The sequence below is a fragment of the Eptesicus fuscus genome, chromosome 9 (genome assembly GCF_027574615.1).
Source record: "Eptesicus fuscus isolate TK198812 chromosome 9, DD_ASM_mEF_20220401, whole genome shotgun sequence".
In the NCBI taxonomy this organism is placed as follows: Eukaryota; Metazoa; Chordata; class Mammalia; order Chiroptera; family Vespertilionidae; genus Eptesicus; species Eptesicus fuscus.
Window position 1 is genome coordinate 36,349,788 of NC_072481.1, and position 20,063 is coordinate 36,369,850.

The following is a 20,063-nucleotide window of genomic DNA, read 5'->3' on the forward strand; positions in this document are numbered from 1 at the left end:
GAAAGGTCTAGAACTCAACTCGGTTAGCATTGAAGCGGCTAGACCACAGGCGTGATCCGATGATCTGAGGGGGAAGAAAGAGATGGGACTGCCAAACACTCTGGGGAGATGAAGAAAAAGCTCAGCGGCGAAAGTTCGAGGCTGACTGGATCCCAAAGCCCTGGCTCTGTATCGAGGCAGTGTGGTCAGTGAAAGAGCACGATCTAGGGTCAGAAAGAGCGTAGTGGCTGGAAGATCCTGGACAAATCATGTCACCTGTCTTGCCTCTGATTGCTCACCTCGACTACCGCCCTCGTGCCCTTACTGGAACCCCTGAATTCCTCACCTGTCACCACAACAACCTCCACACCAGTGTCTGAACCATGTTGTTAAAATGCAAATCAGATTGTGTTATTCTTCTTTAAAACCTTCCTCTAGCTTCTCAGGAAAGCTGGAATTCCGACTCCTTGCTGACTTCGACCTATAAAGTCTTACTTTCCCTCCCATCTCCCTGTTTGACCTCTTAGATTTTTCTTCCTGGTGTCCAATGTGTCTGGCTTTGCTGGCCTTCTGTTTCTGACACCAAGGTGGCTCCCTCCCTTGACTTTGCCCAGGCTGGCCCCTCTGCTGGAGTGTTCCTCCCCCTGCCTTCTCCTGGCAGACTCCCCTTCATCCACCAGATACTTGTTATCACTTCCAGAATCTTCATCGGTATTGGTTACTTCTTTATTATGTTTACTCGTTATCACTTCCAGAATCTTCATTGGTATTGGTTACTTCTTTGTTATGTTTCTTCATTAACCAGAAAGTAAGGTCTATGTGAGCAAAGACCCTACCTATCTCGTTCACCAATTCTTTAGCACCAAGCATTGATTAGACTCTCGCTACATACGCCTTGCATGCATGCATGCATGCGTGAATGAATGAATGACTCCTCTCCTCCTCTGTACAGAAGTCACCGCCACTATCACGTGCCACACACTGAAGAGGCACTTGCTTTAGCATGAGCTTGCCCAGCAGGTGCCATGCTCTCAAGCCACACTGCCTGGGTTCAGGCCCTGGCTCCACCACTAACGGCTGTGTGACTTTGGACAAGGTTTTGGGCCTCAGTTTCCTCATCTATAAGATGAGGCTAATAATAGTACCTCCTTCATCCAGGGAGTTAACGCATTTGACTGAAGTGATCAAACAGTGCCAGACACACAATAAATGTTCAATAAAAGTCAGTAATGATTATATCCTGGGAAGAAGCAACTCTGTAAGAAAGGATTTCTCATTCTCAGTACAATTGGCATTTTGGGTTGGATGATTGTAGAAACTATCCTTTGCATGTAGGACGTTTAACAGTATCCCGGCCACTACTCACTAGAGGCCAGTAACACTTTCCCAGTTTTGATAATCAAAAATGTCTTTAGAGCCCTAACCGGTATGGCTCAGTGGATAGAACATTGGCCTGTGGACTGAAGGGTCCCAGGTTCGATTCCGGTCAAGGGTATGTACCTTGGTTGCGGGCACATCCTCAGTAGGAGATGTGTGCAGGAGGCAGCTGATTGATGTTTCTCTCTCATCAATGTTTCTAACTCTCTGTCCTTCTCCCTTCCTCTCTGTAAAAAAATCAATAAAATATATTTTAAAAAGATATCTTTAGATATTGCCAAGTGCCCCTGTGGGGGAAGGGAGGGCAAATGGATCTCTTAGATTTTTCTTCCCGGGGTCCTATGTGTCTGGCTTTGCTGGACTTCTTGCTATAAGGCATGAACTTTTACCCCTAGCACTGATATGAATTTGGAAGTTCACAGAGGTTAAACAACTTGCCCAAGGTCACAGGGGTACAAAGTGGGGAACAACGATTCAAAGTCCCATCTTCCTGGCCCCACAGCACATGCTCTTTTCTCCACGGCGCGCTGTGCTCGAGGCCCCAGCCCCCCTTCGCTCACCCTGGTCGGCTCGCACACTCACAGATGCGTGCTAATTACACAGCAATGTAAAACGTTATATGTGGTTTGTTATTTTATATCCAGGAACATGGTCCGCAGCCTTCATTACAGAAAGCAGCTGTGTGTATACTTGGGGTCTAAGTGCTATTTAGTGGTCAGCTCCATGGGGTATTTTGTTTCAAGCATCACATTTCTTTTTTCCCTTTCCATACATCTATTGGGTCCTATGTAGAGGAATGGAGTCTCGCACAGCTTGGCCTACAGTGAAAGGCAAAAGTCTCCTAAATGACAATCGTCCCAACTCCTAATTAGATTAGGAGAAACAGCCCAGTATGTGCCATATGCTGTGTAAATGTGTCCCCCAGTGATTGTGTGTGTGTGTGTGTGTGTGTGTGTGTGTGTGTGTTCACCAGCCACGCCTAGTCTGACCCATTCAACCTGTAGTACATTGCCAGTGGTGTCTTAAATGAAGCAAGTAGTTTAGTAGAAAGAACTTGACCGTCTAAGCCTTCTAATTATCATGTGTCCACTCTAAGACTCAGTTTCCTCATCTTTAAAATGGGGGTAAAAATATCAGTCTCACAGTGTTGCTGAGATCCTTTAGAGTTTAAATAAAGGGTCTGGCACATAATTGGTCTTCAGTACCCCCCAGCTCCTTTACTTGCCAAGGCCCTAACCATGACCCCCTCCCCAGCCTCCACTCCAACTCTCTCTCAACATCACCCCTCTTCTCTAGACAGAAAGTTCTAGTCCCCCCCTGCCCCACCTCTGTCCCTTCCCACTCATCATCCTCCTTACCTGGGATGCAAGCAAGGTTCTTTCCCTTTGTTAAGTCCTACTTTTCCTTCAGGGCCTAATTCAAACCCTTCTCCTCCCAGATGTCCTGCCACTCCAACAACAATCGTTGTCCCCCACTTTGTACTCCAACGCTCACTGACTCTCCTGGACTTTTATAATACTGTTACTCACCTGGCACTGAATTGCATTTTAGCTAGTCACCTGGGTATTTTTTGTAGAAAAGTTGCAAGTAGCCAGAGGTCAGGACTATATTCCTTCACGCCTAACACACGACAGTGCATGTGGGGACCAATAAGCATTTGCGAGTTAACAGAATGTACATCATTGTTATTACATCACCGATGGCTGCGCACAGGATGTGAACACACCTCGTCTGGATCCTGCCGTGTAGCCACCCTCAAGCAATACTGGCAATTTATGCAGAGCAGCTAAGATGTTATCCTCTGAACATCAAGATGAAGCTCTTTCCAAGGTCATGCAAGGCCCTTCCTGGTGCCAACTCATTTCTGAACTTCCCCAATAGTCCTCGAATTCTATCTCTCCCCATCGTTTATAATTTCCCAAATATGCCAAAGACGTACACTTCCGTGCCTTTACATGTGCTGTTCCCACTGTCTGAAATGAGCTTGCTTGCCGAAACCGGTTTGGCTCAGTGGATGGAGCGTCGGCCTGAGGACTGAAGGGTTCCGGGTTTGATTCCGGTCAAGGGCATGTACCTTGGTTGCGGGCACATCCCCAGTGGGGGGTGTGCAAGAGGCAGCTGATCGATGTTTCTCTCTCATCGATGTTTCTAACTCTCTGTCCCTCTCTCTCTTCCTCTCTGTAAAAAATCAATAAAATATATTTTTAAAAAAATGAAATGAGCTTGCTTTCCTCATTCTCCCTGTCCAACTACTGGCCCAACTCAAACATCACCTTCTTCGCAAAGATCTTTGCTGATCTCTTCTCTCCTTAACTTGACTTTCTTCTCCCCTAAGTTTGCTCTGCCCCTCGTCCCCCATCCTCCCCAAAGCACCCTATTTGCTTGCATCTCTGTCTCCCTCACTGGGTTGCAAGTTCCCTGAGGACAAAATCTGGGGCTGATTCCTCTGTGTTCTCCATTCCCTCACTGGGCTGAGCTATAGTTGGCTTTGTGATTTTAATGACTCACCTTGTACAGCAACTCTAATACTTGATTGTGCTTCTATGATCATGCGTCCATTTCCCCACTCCTGTAAGGGAATGCCCGTTTCTGAATTGTCTCAGTGTCTACCTTTTTTTCTAGTTCTTCCCATCACTCTAGACTCTCTTAGGACTGGGGACCTCTGCATGCTCCTGGACTCTACGTCCCCCTACTCTCCAAGGCAATCCTGCCCTTCAATCTAGGATTAACTTCCAACCATTAAAGCTGGGGCAGAGAAGATAGAGCCTGGGAGTGAGTGGGAGTCAGGCACAACGGGGGTAGGAGTTGGAGCTGGAAGTCAGACCAGGCCAGGTCCATTTGAAAGCACTCGTGTGGTCAGAGGCTCAGGCAATGGCTAACCGAGAGGGCAGCCCTCAGGCCCAGAGCAAATCTTCCCCTCTGAGCCCACAGAACAGGAAAGCCCCTCATCGCCCGCCCCAAGAGGCGCCCTGAGGCGGGTCCCTGGGCTCCTGGATCTGCTCAGGAGGCAGACTTTGTTGGTTTAGTTCCGCTACAAGGCTCTGCTCCTGCCTGAGCTGTTGCAGCCTACGGATTCCTGGTACCCATCTGATTGAACAACTTAATTAAAGTGCAATAAAAGGAAAGTGGGCCAGATGTGCCCAGGGAGGGGAGGCAGGCATCTGAGTCCACCGCCTGCCTTCTGAGCCCTGTGCCCTTCCCATCCTGCCTAGAGGCTACTGGGCAGGCGGTGGCCAGGGAACTCTGAACTCCAGAGTTGGGTATGGAAGACGCTTAAAGGTTATCCACTCTGTGAGTTTGTTCATACCGATGATAGGGAAAGTGAGGCCCAGGACAAGAGAGCCCCCCGAGGCTGCTCAGTGAGACATTCGCAGAAGCGTGATGAATCTCTAGGACTTCCGGACCATCCAGTGCTTTTCTCATGAACCAGGTGGGAGAAAAAAATTGTTTGAAAACACTAGACCCTTGTCCTTGGGGAGCACTCTCTCCTGGGCTCCAAACTTGTTTGTTCTTTGTTAGTAACAGCTTTATGGCAATACAATTCACATACCCTTTTAAAGTGTACAGTATAATGGTTTTAGTATATTCGCAGAGTTGTGCAACCATTATGACAATCAAGTTTAGAGTATTTCATTACTCCCCAAAGAGATGCAATGCCCTTTAGCTACGGAGCCCAATCTCCCCCTTCCCCCTTCCCCCTCTCCCCCTAAGGAACCACGCATCTACTCTCTGCCTCCATCTATTTGCCAATTCTGGACATTTCATATTATGTCCTTTTGTGACTGGCTTCTTATATTTAGCATAATGTTTTTGACATTGATCCATATTGTATCAGCACATCATTCCTTTTCATGGTCAAATAATATTCCATCACATGAAAAGGCCACATTGTGTATATCCATCTGGGCGCACAGATCAGACCCCCGCCCCCGCCGCGCTCGCTGCCGCACTGAGTTGTTTCTCCCCTTTGCTATTTTGAATAATGCTACTATCAATATCTGTGCACAGTTTTTGTGTGTTATTTTCAATTCTCTTGAGTATGTCCCTAGATGAGAAACCTGTTGGTTCTTGCATCTCATGAACAATTTCAGTAACAATACCAGTGGAAATCCTAAAGCATTATTGCACACGTTGCCTCGGAGGATACTGACAGGAAGCTGGATGGAGAGAGATGCAGAGAGGTTAATTATTTTGGCTCTCGTCACACAGCCATAGGATAGGGCCAAAAAGGAGATATAGTTGAAACTCATGACATTTAGCCAACGAAACTGGTATAATTTTAGGGGGGAAAAACCCTGGAACATTTTAAAAATCACACACATATTCATACTGTCACTTTAATGATATGGATCAATTTTTAACTTGGTCCGGTCCTTTTCTGTCTGTCTGCCTGTGTGTCCTAATCCCCCATGGAGACCATCACACTCCCTCTCAGTGGAATTCAGTTCTCCCACTTCCCACCTCACCCCCCCACGCAGAGTGCTGGTCCTGAAGGGAGTTTGGGGGCCTGGTGGGTGGAGGCTCTAACGGGCTCTTTGGTCACAGCTGCAGTTCTCAGAGCTCTGTGTGTGGGAAACACGGAGCCGCACTGTTCTCCAAACTGTCTGGGCACTCGGGCCTGCTCTGCGTCTGTCACCAGATGTGTGCGTGGCTGAGAGACTGAAGTTGCTCTGGACACCTAGCAGGCTGAACTACATGAAATTGTCAACATTTATTAATTTCTGGTCTACAGGAACGCAAACTCATGTGGTTCAAACTGCCGGTCTCTGCTGTCCCCCTGGGTTCCTGCCAGAGGCCCAGGTCTTGTGCCCTGGAAGTCTTTTTGTCCCTCTATCCCAGCTGGTCTTCCTCTCCTAACTTCCTAGAGCGCCATTCTCCAGTTACTCAATCTTGTGGCCAAAGGCACGAATGGGGTAGTGGGAGAGCACTGGGCTGGGACTCAGGAGACCCCTCCACTCCCTGCCGATCTCCCCAGAGGTTGCCCTGCTTGCAGACCTCTGCAGGCACCTGTGCTCTCCCACCTCCAGGCCTTTCACCAGGAAGAATTTGTGCACCGCCTTCACTCAGTTACTACCTGTGACTTATCCTTCAAGACCACTCCCGGAAGTCTTCCCTGAGCCTCTGGACTGTGTTAGGAGCCCTTTCTCTCTGTTTCCATTTACTTGTGCTTCTGTCTCTCCTGGCACTCATCACTTATAGTTTAACCATCTGTGTGTCTGTCCCTGTCTGTCTCCCTCTCAAACCTGTGGGCTTCTGACAATTCTACCTAATTTACACTTCAGTCTCAGTTGCCAGGATAGGAAGAGTCAGCCAACTCTCATTTAACAGGACAGTGGTGACTGTGACTCAGTTTCCACATTTGCTGGAAATGCCCAGAGGCTTGGGCAGAAAGGGGCTGGTTTTAAGGGCACTTGCTTTAAAAAAAATTTTTTTTTAAATATATCTTTATTGATTTCAGAGAGGGAGGGAGAGGGAAAGAGAGATAGAAACATCAATGATGAGAGAGAATCATTGATTGGCTGCCTCCTGCACATCCCCCAATGGGGATCAAGCCCGAAACCCAGGCATGTGCCCTTGACCAGAACTGAACCTGGGACCCTTCAGTCACAGGCTGATGCTCTAGCCACTGAGCCAAACCAGCTAGGGCATAAGGGCACTTTCAATTCTTACCTCCTAGGCCCCTCTCAGGGATCCGATGTGGGCCCAAAGATACTGATGGGACAGGGTTGTTTAATTGGAAATTTCCAAGGAATTTTGAGGAAGATTATTTTGCTATTTTAATTCAGTTAGTGTTTGCAGAGCACCCACTCAGCGCATGCCAGTTAGTCTGAAAAGTGGTGGAATACAAAGTTGTACATACCAGCTTCCCTGATTCTTTTGAATGCTGCCTTATCAGCCAGCCTGCCCATCCTGACCCTCCCGCTGTTCACTCCCCCTAGGATCTGCGCATCAGATGCATTGGGAGAGGCCGGTCCTCAAACCATCCCTGTGCCCAGTCCTCATGCAATTCAGAGCCTACCGCTGATGGTGGAGCGGGGCCTCGGCCCGGGCGCCCTCTGGCGGCCGCGTGCGGAAGCTACCGCCCGGCAGGGAACAGGCGAGGGAAAGGGGGAGGGATAGGGGAGGCGGAGGCGCGGGCAGGGGAGGAGAGGAAAAAGTTGCGCTGGGAAGTTTGGAAAGTTGGGAAGTGGCTGCTGCGGGCTTCGCCTCCCTCCGCGCGTGTGTGAGGGAGCGAGCGAGGGAGCAAGAGAAGAGAGAGCGAGCGCCTGCCATGCCCATCAGACCCCGCCTCGCCGCGCCGGGGCGCGGAGCACGCCCGGACTCCCTGCGGCCCGGCCCGGCCCGGCGCGGCCCCCCGCCCCCCGCGTCCCGCGCCGGGTCCTCCCCTCCCCCCGCCCCGGCGGCCCCAGCCCCCCGCCCGGCCCGGCTCCGCGCCGCTCTCCCGCCCTCCTCTCTCCCTCCCTCCCGGCCGCGGAGCAGCATGGCGGAGCCCGGGCAGCGGCCGCGCGGCCGTCCGCCGCCCCTCTGAGCCCGGCTCGGGGGCAGCTGGGCGCACAGATCAGACCCCCCGCCCCCGCCGCGCTCGCTGCCGCACTTGTCCCACTGCGCGCCCCTGGAGCGCGGCGCACCCCTGGGACCTTGCGCACCCCAGGTCCCCAGCATAATCCCGGACCCCGCACGCCGGGACCCCAGTACCGCCCCAGGAGTCCCGCACGCCCTGGACCGCGACGCAGCTCGGGACTTCTGCGCGCCCTGGACCCCCGCGCGCTCTCAGAACCCCGGGCTAGGCGGACGGGGCTGCGTGCCCTGGTGAGGGGCCCCGCCCCCGCTCCAGCGGGTACCCCACTTCCAACTGACGGAGCCCCGCCCCCGAGAGACCCCCAGGTTCGGCAGGGACATCCAGCCACACCCCAGAGGGCTCCCAGCATCCCGCAGCGAGCCCCGCGCTCCAGAGGAACCTTGGTGCCCAGCTGGGGGCTCCCCGCCCCGCAGAGGGGGCGCCGCCCAGGAGGGTCCCCCGCGCCCTCGGGCCCCGGCAGGATGCACGCCGCCCTGGCGGGGCCGCTGCTCGCCGCCCTCCTCGCCACCGCCCGCGCCCGCCCGCAACCCCTGGACGGAGGACAGTGTCGGCCGCCCGGATCGGTGAGCGAGCGCCTGCCCGGCCACTCTCGGGGCCTCCCGGGCACTGCAGCCCCGTGGGGACGATGGTTTGGGGTCCTGCCTTCCGCACCCACCTCCGCCCACCCGCTCCACCTCCGCCCGCCAGGTGCTGCCTCGGGCGCCCTTCCCGGCTTCTGCCGCCCCGGCTCCAGCTCCGCCCGGAGCCTGGATGGGCGCTCCCTCGCCGCTCCTCCAGCTCACACTGACGCTCTTGGGCTCTCCTCAACTTTTAGTCCTACTTGGATGGATCCTCTGCGCCCCTTGGACTCCCTACTTTCTTGCCTCTAACCTGTCTTTACCCTCCGGTTTTCTCTCTGCCTACTGTGACCGTTTCTACCATTCCCTGCCGTCTTTCCTCTGATTTCCATCGAACCCTTCTCTCTCATTCACACGCTGCCCCCTCCCAGCCTCCCTGGATCCCCTGCTCTCCACTCTGACCTGAGGCAAACTTTTTCCCTAAAGCAGTTTTCCACTTTTCTCTCCCTTCCCAACCCAGACCCCAGCACCCACTCTTCCAAATGCCCTATTTCAGAGGACAGGAAAAGCAGTGCCAGGAAATAGATGCTGTCCTAATATTTCCTGGGGGTTGAGTAATTATTGGTTCTCCTCATTTTCCTTCCAAACCAAGGAATCTCATGATTTCCCTCAGTATACCCCCTCAACGTGTAAATTAATACATTGAAAATAACCCTGGATTGGGGGCCAGGCGAGCAGGAGATGATTTTGTAGGGTCCTCACTCACTGCCTTGTTAGAAAGGTAGTTGACCTTGGACAAGGTGCACGTCCGTCGTCCTGACTCCTGCTGACACCCGGAGCTCGGTGACCTGCAGGGTGCTCAGAGCCAGCCTGTATCTCCGGTATTCTGGGACTTACAGTTGTTGGTTGTTAGTAAAGTAAGGTGCCATTTCCTCCACCCACCCTGAAACATACTCTCCACTGTGCTAAAATCAGCTAGAGAAACGTTGAGTTGACCTAAAGTTTGCAGGTGCCACGTGGACAGACAGTCCAGGGATTTTTCTGGTTGGAAAATGACTTGGCCTGTGAGAAATGACAGTTGCTTTCTCATGCCCCTTAACCCCTGACCCTAAACTGGATCTGGAGAAATGACCCTTGTTTCCATGCCCCTCGGGGTTCACCCCTAACACACACTCTTGTCAGAGCTTAGGTCATAGATGACAGGGAATAGGGTTGGAGGCCAGGTGCACCTATTTAGGGGAGCAGCCCGCAAACACCCAGACTACGTACATTTCTTGGTTCCGATTCTATGGCATCCTCCTCTCCTAGGCCAGGGCCTGAGACTTCACTTAGCCTGCAGCTTTTAAAGCACTTTCTCATCTGTGGTTTCAGCTGGTGGAGCAGAGTAGCTGACACCCAGATCTGCCCTCCAAAAAGAAAACTGTATCCACCCTGATGAATGGGAAGTCGCTGTTTAAATAGGTGTGCTATTTTTAATAGGTGTTCTGCTTTCAAAGTGCTCTTGGCAAGTATCTTCTACTGGTTGGATTTCAGTTATATGACTTCCTCCCTTCTTACCAGAGCAGGACTCTTACTCCCCCTCTCCCCACCCTCCCCATGAAACACGCCACTGGTGAAGGTTTGGCTTGGCCCAAGCCTGAATGTTCTCAGGTGGTGTGGCAGACCTTGGCACAAACAGTGAAAGCTAATCATAACGAGAGCTTCCTTCATTGCCCCTTCCTCTGCGCCTGGCACTGCTCTTAGGGCTCATTTAGATATATTGTGTGTTTTTATTCTCCCATTGACCCCTGAGGTAGCTTATCTCACCCCCCCCACCCCCATTTACAGATGGGGAAACTGAGTCTGGGGAAGTGAAGCAGTGTGCTCAAGATCATACAGCTAAGACAAAGCAAAGGATTTGTCTCTGGGTATTTCAGCTTCCAAAGCCCTTGCTCTTTCCCGTGGCCCCATGTAGGTGTCTGCCTGCCATCCCCACCTCCTCCTGCCCCCTCTGTGTTAACCTTGGTTTACTCTGCTGCCATCAGCCTCACTGCCTTCCTTCTCCTCTCCTCCTGCAGCAAAGGGACCTCAACTCCTTTCTGTGGACTATTCGGCGTGACCCCCCGGCCTACCTGTTTGGCACCATCCACGTCCCCTACACCCGCGTCTGGGACTTCATCCCGGACAACTCCAAGGCGGCCTTCCAGGCCAGTGCCCGTGTCTACTTCGAGCTGGACCTGACGGACCCCTACACCATCACGGCGCTGGCCAGCTGCCAGCTGCTGCCCCACGGGGAGAACCTCCAGGACGTGCTGCCCCGCGAGCTCTACTGGCGCCTGAAGCGCCACCTGGACTACGTGAAACTGATGATGCCCTCGTGGATGACGCCTGCACAGAGGGGCAAGGGGCTCTACGCTGACTACCTGTTCAATGCCATCGCGGGCAACTGGGAGCGCAAGAGGCCCGTGTGGGTGATGCTGATGGTGAACTCGCTCACGGAGACGGACGTGCGTTCCCGGGGCGTGCCCGTGCTCGACCTCTACCTGGCCCAGCAGGCGGAGAAGATGAGGAAGAGCACTGGGGCCGTGGAGCGGGTGGAGGAGCAGTGCCATCCCCTCAATGGGCTCAACTTCTCCCAGGTAAGCACGCGGCCCCTGGGCCCTGAGCTGGGAGCCCCCGTGCCCCTTGGTCTTCTTCTCTGATGGTCTTCCTTCTCTGGCAGCCAGGGCCTGCCATTCCCCCAAAGAGAGAGGGTCTTTGGGACCGGGGAGCGGCTCTCCAGCTGCGTTTGGGGTGGTCTGAGGGAAAACTGGTATGTGCTGGATTTGGGGGTAAGAGTTCGGGTGTTGGCTTCCCGCTCAGTGGTGTTACCTGTCGGGGATATACACTCCCCACCGGCCGTGCTTGCCTGAGCAGAAAGAATTTCCCTGGGAGCATCAGAGTGATGAAAAACAAAAAGAGGGAGCTGAACCGTTTGCCTTCGAGGCCCGGATCTCAGGATCAAGAGGCTGTCCTGAGGCTGCTGTGTGGGCACATCCAGGCAGCAGCGAGTAAACAGAGGACTTGAGAGGGAGGCCTGGTGCCTGGGCCTGGGGGCAGGGCAGGTGTGGTGAGTGGGCCTGGTGTCTCTGGCTTGCTGTTGATGCGAAGCGCTGTCGTTTTCCGGACCTTAGCGAAGCTCCAGGCGACCCTCGGACTGCCTCCCTAGGCTGGGAGAAAGCCAGCCAGGATAGTTTTGGGGTTAATAATTTCAGAGAAATGTGTTCACTTAAAGGTTGACAGTTCTGATTCCTGAACCTAGGAGTGGAGGCAGGGAGAAGGGACGGGCCGAGGAGGTTTAAAGTCTCGGGCTGCCAGAGACCTGATCCAGCAAGAAGTCATTAAAAGCCCTTGTTTCCATGGGCAGAGGTCACTCGCCGCTCACTGGCCCCAAACTCAACTCGGAGGCCCTGGGAACAATGAGTTCACATCTGCGCCTCGAGAGCAGGCTGTCTGCCTGGGATGGGGGCTCGCATCAGGGCTGGTGGCTTCTGCACGGAGGCCCCGGAATGGGGCTTGGGCCGATGCCCCAGTGAGGAGTGAGGCGTGAGGCGTGGCCCTGGGAGACAGGCTCCTCTGTGACGGAGACGGCCCCATACATTGGCCAGGCTAGCCGCTACCACTGGGACCAGAGCTGCTCGCTGCTCCTGGGATGTTGCAAGCTCTTCACCAGGGAAACAGCAGCAGAAACTGATCCCCCTTCAGAGATCTCTGGCCTTTGTTTTTCCAGGGGAAATGCAATATTGTCCCCAGGGAGGTAAGAAGCCAGATTGATTTGCCGGCCAAATGAAAGGCGGGTTTGTCGGTCCTCCTGCTGGCTCTCCCATAATTGTGGAGTCCTTACCCAGAGGGCCCTGGTGGCAGGAATATTGGGGCAGTTAGTCACGCCCCGCAGGGTTCTGACTACGCCTGACTCCTTCTCCACGGGGGAAAATCCTGTGCATTCTCTGGCCCCGCGCTGATTCCTCTGAACATACCGGCTTTCTCCCTCTGAAGTGACTTTCCCCTGCCAGCCTCGGGAGCTGATATTATCTGTGTCGGGCTCCCCAGCGCTCGCCGCCCCTCTCATTTTGGAGGAGGCGGGCTTGTGGGAGGCCCCTCTGTTCAGAGGCCTCATGTCTGGCCTCGATATCTTTTTTAGGCTGGGGAGGTGGGGGATCCACCATCATCTCAACACCCTCTTTGTACCAACCACAGAGGAATCCACGAGCGCTGAAGGGAGCGCACCAACCCCCTGGTTAAACAGCCCCTGGCTTTAATCTGTCTCTCTTAAAACAACAAAACTATCTTTCTTCGGGGTCTGGAAACACTGCTGTTCAACCGAATGACGGCTTTGGTAGGTTGCAAACATTTGCTGGGAAGTGTGTGAGGTTATGTTTTAGGAAAAGTTCCTGAGAGCCATTCATCGGCCAGCGAGGAGCCCGCTGACAGTCTCCAAAGCCCATGTTTGAAGATCAAACGGACTCCAGTCTCTGGTTTCACAAACGCGCCCACCCCATCTCCAGCCTGGGCCCGCTCTGAACCCAGTTCTTGGGTCCAGCTCGTCAAGAGGGCTGCAGGAAGCCAGTCCCAAACAAAAGGAAACAGGTCTCCTCTTGGTTCCCTAATCTCCACACCCTTCACCACCTGCCAGAGTGTCCGGCCCCCGCCAATTTGTCCTGTTATCATTTTGGAGTGAGGTGATGAAATCTCTCCTCCATCCCCATGAGCTGCTGTGGGCTAACTGGGAAGGGAGGGATTCCAGAGCTTGGGTGGATGGGGTTGTTCGGGGTCCCCCACCCCAACGTCAGAAATGCAACAGCCTTCTCAGTAAAATTGTATGCGCGTGTGCACAGTTTGATATGAACATCTGTGATGCATTATTGTACCAAAATATCTGTTAAGTGCATCAGATTTTTATTTTTTCTTTCCTTTCAGCATTACTGTTATTGCAAAATATTTTTTGGTGGGCGGGGGGAGTAATGAGAGAGGAAGGCGGGAAATAGTAGCCTTAAATGAGAGTGCCTTTTTATTAAGACCTGGGATTTTAATTTGAGTATTTTTCAAATTTTTATATTTTCTTCTGGGCCGAAATGCCACATTTTTTTTCCTGGCTCAGTGGAGAAAGGAAGCTTATGTTTTGGAACTCCATGGGTTGGGGAACCACTGAAAAAGTTTCTTCCACCTTTGCACAGCTTGGAAGATTGGGCTCATTGGCCCTAGTCTGTGATTTTAATATAAACAAAGTGTGCGAGCCCCAACATCACCTTGAGTTTGCTGTGTGACCTTGGGCAAGTCAGTTTCCCTCTCTGGGCCTTGTTTTTCCCTTCTGTGAAATGAGACACCAGGATTAGGTCATCATCCAAGTCCCTTCCAGCCCTGACATTCCATGGGACGGCTATAATCAATTCCACGTGCCTGGCACTCTGCAGGAAGCCCCGTATGCTTTTCCATTTTGTTGGATTCTCACAGCCCCGTGGTTTTCTAAGGTGGGCAGTCAGAAAGGTTGGGTGACTTGCCCAAGGTCACGTGGCTAATAAGGAACAGAACCAGTCTGCCTGGCTCTCGATGAAGGATGCACGCTTCCTGCCACCCATATAACTAGGCACTTGGTATCCTCTTGTAATCCTTCCTTCAGTCCTTTCTTCCGCTTCTTTCTCCCTTTTAGGACTTGAGGGCTTAAAAGTTTACTGCTTAGAAAATGTCTACCTATGGAGAAGTGATTTCTTTTGGCCATGGGGCCAAAGCAGGGATGGTGAAGGCAGGTCCTGTAACGGTTTCCCTGATGTGTTACAGACAGCTCGGCCGAGTGGGCTGAAAGGAGATTTGCCTCTAGATTTCAGTCCCTCCTCTGGCTTGAAAGCCAATGATTTGTGTATAACTGGTTTTCCTGCCTGTCAAATGGGGCAGTTAGTGACCAGTCTTTCACAATAGAGCTGGTTTGGGGAGGACGTGAGAAGACTCTACATGCGGGAGGTTACTGAGAGGGTGAAACGACTACCTAGATAGAGGGCAAGAGTCTGGGCCGGCTCCGGGACTGAGAAAGGAAGAGGAGGGAAGCCTCATCTCTGCCCTGTCAGCCCCTTCTCCTAGCAGCCGTGTCCACTGCCCATCCTGTGTTGCACAGAGTAAAGCTGGAGTCATAAGGAATGGTGCTGGCCCCTGCCCTCAGGGGCCTGTGGGTACCTGAAGCTTGAGTCCAGATCTTGTGACAGTCTTGGGACCTGCAGATTTCAATCAGTTCCGTCAGCTGCCTCCAGGGACTGGTACCGGCTGCCACTCACTTGCAGGGCTGATTAGGAGACCTCCCTCTCCCTCTAGGGGGCCTCAGTCCCCGCCCCGCCCCACCAGTTGGTGAGGAGCTGCCTGAGAGGCCCTCTAAGTCATGTGATTCTCTGAGGCATAATGAGAAAACGAGGACCCTGCCACTCTGTACTTTATTTTAACAAACATGCGATGTCACCCATCCAGGGTGTGCAAAGCCTAAACACTTGGGCATGGCTGCTAAGGTTATCCAAGACGTATGTAAAATTCCACAGCCCCTTCACTAGGGAGTTAGAAACCATAAAGTCACCATTTATTGAGCTCTGTCTCTGTACAGGGCGCTACCTTAGACCTTGTAAGTACATCATCTCTCAACCTCACAGAGATGTGACAAGACGTATCATCATCTCTCTTCCTCAGACAGTAAATTGAGGCTTAAAAAGGTTAAGTCATTTGGCTGTAATTACACAACCAGGCCAGGCAGATTCAGGGTCCAAACTTGGGTGTGTCTGATGCCAGAGTCCATGTTTCTTAGGCATGTGAGAGCTGACGGGATTTTTGTTTTTAATAGTTAGAGGGCATTATCTGGGGGTGTGTTTGAGTGGTGAGAGATGGTCATATCTTGCTAAAAATATATATATATATATTTGGCTCAGTGAATAGAGCGTCGGCCTGCGGACTCAAGGGTCCCAGATTCCGGTCAAGGGCATGTAAAAATTAATTAAAAAGTGCTCACACTGATTTTCTACTGGCTTACAAGTTGGATCTACAGGTGGTTCTAAAATTAGAGTTCTCAAAGACATCCCCAGCTTTCCAAGGGACCACTGTGAGGATGGCACCCCTAAGCAGGCACAGTTAAATAAGGGAGAGTTTTCTTGGTTTCTAGTCAGAGCTCCTATATCTGCACCCTGCAGGCCCAACACATATTATTAGGTGCTCTATAAGTATTCAGAGAATGAATGAATGGTCAGAACCATTTATATGACTATTGCTGCTTCCCTTCCTTCCACCATGCAGCACTGTTGAATGAATGAATGAATGAATAAATGAATGGACTGCATACGTGAGGAGCCCCCTCCTTGAACTTTAATAGCTCCATGCCTTCCTACAAGGTCACAAAATATGAAAATCATCAAGTGGGTTGTTCAGATACAAAGTAGGCTCCAGCCCTGACCCCATTCCTACCTTCCCTGTGAGTCTGGGCTAGGCCTTTTCCCTTTCTGGGCCTAGGTTGTCTCTCTGTCCCACGAGAGTGTGGGCTGTATGATTCCCAGGGCTGGCCCAGTTCTCATTTCTGCGGTGCTCGTCTTTGGCCCCAGATCTTGGAGACCCTGAGCCACCCTGAGATGTTGAGCCTGTGTTCTCCGCAGCTGGGAGGGACTGGCAGTCTCTGGCGGGCTGCTGCTGATACCTGCTTGCCCGGAAGCCTGCTGGTTCTGGTGGGTGATCCTGCTGTCTCCCGCTGCAGTTTGCAGAGCGGAGAGAGCCCAGCCTGTCGCAGCACAGTCTGCTGGACACCTGCCCAGCCCTGGAGCCTTTTCCTCCATTAGGACTCCTCTCCCTCACTTTCTCACTCATTCAACCGTAGTACCTTAGTATTAGACCAGTGCAATGCTGGGAGCAGAGACCTGGGAACAGCCTACTTTTTCCCGCAGAGAGTTCACTGACTAGCTGGGAAGAGTGGGCATCATTAGTCCTTGTAGACATCTGTGGAAACCGAGGTCGGAGCGCCTGTGCATCAGCTTCTCCCGTGTCCTGGTTCTCCACACCTCATGGAGACCCTGTCCTCCCTTTCCCTTCCTGTCCCCATCTTTCAGAACCTGTCTCATTTCCCATTCTCCCAAAATGGCCATTCCCAAGTCCTCCGTCTTCTTTGAGCCCCCATGGCAGTTACCACAGCACTGACCAATGGTCCCTCTAGTCCACAGCCATAATCCCTACCGGTGGCTCCCCATCAAATCTATGTGCCCTCCCGAGTAAGGGAGCAGACACCTCCCCAAGGCAGCAGGGCACCCCTCAGACCATGCAGAGTCCTCTTCTCCCCAGAAGTCATCCGCAGAGTGAGAGTCCCTCAGTGTAGGCTGACCCAGTGTGCACCGTGTGACTCCAGTGTGCACCGTGTAACTCTAGCTCCTGGGCTGGGAAGCTGGCTTCCTCCGGCCCATCTCTACCCTGTGTGCTCTGTAGCCTGCCACCCCTATTGTGTCTCCCACACAGAGCCCTGTGGTTAGGAGCTTCTCAACAAATGCCTGGCACATGGCGTGGAAGTCCCTAACAGGAAGGGGGACCTGTTAGCATCAACCCCTAAGTATGCGTATTAGATTCTTTCTGTGCCCAGAGAGCTGTTTGCAGAGCGCCCCTGCTGGCTTGGCAGGCCGTGTCAGCTCTCTCTGAGCTGGTTAACTCAGACTTTAAGATTTCACATACTGACACAATAGAGGAGTGGGGGGGTGGGAACAAACACAGGAGCAGATGCGCAGGATGGCTTAGGTGCCTCTGTGGAAGGAGAGAGAAAGCGAGAGGTGACCAAGATGTCACGAAATATTCTAGTCTCAAAATTAGACGTTTGCAGGATGAAATCTCTCAGAATTACAGAATCTCCGAATCCTAAGCTAGGACTCAGAGGCTCAGGGAAACTAAGAATGGTGAAATCTTAGAATGTTCGGCTTAGAGGCACTTTGGGATTCGAAGAATCTTCACATTATGAAATCCTAGCCTCTCAGCTTTGAAGAATTTTCAGCTCATAGACAGACTTCTAAAATTTTAGAGTTGGAAGGGACCCGTTCTCAAGAATTCCAAGAAGCCCGGTCCGAAAACCCATTGATCTGCTTCCCGGAACACACTTGCCAGCCAATGGCAGGCCCGGGACGGGAAGCCTGAGCGGTGAAGCATTTTGTGACGGAGATAAAAATGGGAGCATGCCTTTGCTAATAGTTCCCATTTGGACATCTCTGAAAGCCAGGAAGAGGTCGCCTGGTAATGCAGCTTTCCGAGGGAGGAAACTAAAGAATGCGACGTGCGCCGCGGCCTGCCAGCCAAGCTGCCGACGTTCTTTCCCCCTCAAGCTTGCTTCTAAATATTATCCACTTCACTCCCTTTTATCTCCCATCACTGGCTCTCTGTCCGCCCACTTAATCCACAGGCAGCCGGTGGCCCAGCATTCAGCTCTGCTTGGCGGCTGCCAAGCTGTCTCGCCGAGCAGCTCCTCCAGGATCCGCAGGCTTTTACATCTGTGCCCTGTAGCCGCTGGAACACAACACTGTTGCCCCGAGCCTGGAAGCACTGTTGCTTGTGCCGGGCCCCTCCCTCTCGAGGAATTTCCTCCTTTTCTCTTCTGCTTTTGAATCCTATGAGATTTTCAGGGCTCGGCTCAAAGCTGCACCTCCTCCAGGAAGTCCTCCCAAATGCTCCTAAATCCAATCTGCTTGAGAAGGCTTGGTTCCAAGCGTTGCTTGATGCCCCAGCCACATCTATTCTTCCCCCTCTGGGAACTTTTTATGACATTTTATGACATTCTTTCAGCACTTATGTATTTTAGTTTATATTACAGTGATTACTGGGGCAGTCTTTTCTTTCCTAATAGACCCAGATTCGAAACCTAGTTTAAAATATGCTTACAATTGACTGCAAAATTAGACTGAAGGGGTTCCAGGTCTGAAGTTGGGGCTTTGTGGTGCATTCTGTGGTTGGGGTGTTGGCAGCTTTGGTTGTTAAACACAGGCTGCACCTTGGCCTCCATATGCACGGAAAAGCCCTTCGACTTCCCACCGGAGCCGTGTAGCGAGCTCGGCACTGACGTTGGCCCATTTGGTCGGGGCTCTGCAGCATCCAGAGGTCCCTGTTGGAGTGCTCTCTCTCCAGCCTGAACACTTGGTTGTTTGCTCTTCCTCATCACTTACTTGCAAACAAAGGCCTCTTTTCTATCCTCTTTACTCCCCAGAGCACACATGAGCCTCGCCGGGCTCACCCCACCCTCCCACTTTGTTTTCATTTTTAAATGTTTAACTTGACCCATTAGTTGCTACTTTGGTTTGGGCTGTAGCGATGTGGCCTGTCCTGGTTCTCCCTCCCTCCCTGCCTCTCACACACAAACCTTGGTCATGCCTCCATTTGTTTGCTTATGCTGTTCCCTCTACCTTCCCAGTTTTTATTTTCTGGCTAATTCTCACTCCTCTGCAGCAGCAAAGGTTCCTGAGGGCAGTCAGTCCACTTTAAAAGACTGGCCTCTTGCCTAGCCGGTTTGGCTCAGTGGATAGAGTGTCAGCCCACGGACTGAAGGGTCCCAGGTTTGATTCCTGGATTGCAGGCTCAATTCGGGGCCCTGGTTGGGGTGGGGTCGGGGGAAGCTGTGGGAAGCAACCAATCCATGTGTCTCTCTCACATCAATGCTTCTCTCTCTGTGTCTCTCCCCTCCCTTCCACTCTCTCTAAAAAAAAAAAAAAAAATCAATGGAAAATATATCCTCAGGTGAGGATTAATAAAAGTCTGGACTCTTCAAACAAATGCCATTTATAGCGCTTTATTCACAGTCACAGATTGCACTTCCCTATGGGCTGATCATACTAGTAACTCAGCAGTTTGAGTTTAGATATAATGATGTGATTGCTTTTTAGCATGGTGGTGGTGGTGTGGGGGGGTTCCTTAATTTTTTTTATCAAGGTATAATTGACATAACATATTAGTTTCAGATGTATAATGCAATGATGGTATATTTGTATATATTGCAAAGTTGCATTGTGTTTTGAAAGGATCAGTGGGTATCTTAGTTTGCTTGACGGCCGTAACAAAATACCATAGATTGGCTTAAACAATAGAAATTTACTTTCTCACAATTCTGGAGGCTAGAAGTGTGCAATAGGGTACCAGCTCGGTTGGGTTCTGGTGAGAGCTCTGTGGCTTGCAGACAGCTGTCTTTTCACTGTGTGCTCACATGGCCAGGTTGGGAAGGGTGGAGAGAGAGAGGTATAGAGGTATGAGTTGAAACAGAGAGAGAGCAAACTCACTGGTTTCTGTTCTTATAAGGGCACTAATCCCATTACCAGGGCTCCACCTTCATGATCTCCTTAGACCTAATTACCTCACAGTCTCCATCTCCAAATAGCTTCATATTGGAGGTTAGGGCTCCAACATATGAGTGGGCGGGACACACACATTCAGTCCACAGCAGTAGATGAGATGTACCTGGGTCACACTGAATGCCTGAGTACCCTTGAAAAGAGCCTGAACGTCACCAGACAAGGTCCATACAGGTCAGAGCCCTGAAGCCATCTCTGGATGACAGCCTGGGGCCTTAGGATTGTGCAGTCTCT

At 52.0% G+C, this 20,063-nt stretch overlaps 1 protein-coding gene across 1 annotated transcript in view; it reads left to right on the top strand.

The window, feature by feature from the left end:
* Positions 1 to 8,397: 8,397 nt before the first annotated feature.
* TRABD2B (TraB domain containing 2B) overlaps positions 8,398 to 20,063 on the top strand; it is a 194,179-nt gene continuing 182,513 nt past the window's right edge. Inside the window, exons 1-2 of the mRNA XM_008139339.3 lie at positions 8,398 to 8,499; positions 10,551 to 11,111. Coding sequence (XP_008137561.2) covers positions 8,398 to 8,499; positions 10,551 to 11,111 — 663 coding nt within the window. The remainder of the gene's footprint in view (positions 8,500 to 10,550; positions 11,112 to 20,063) is intronic.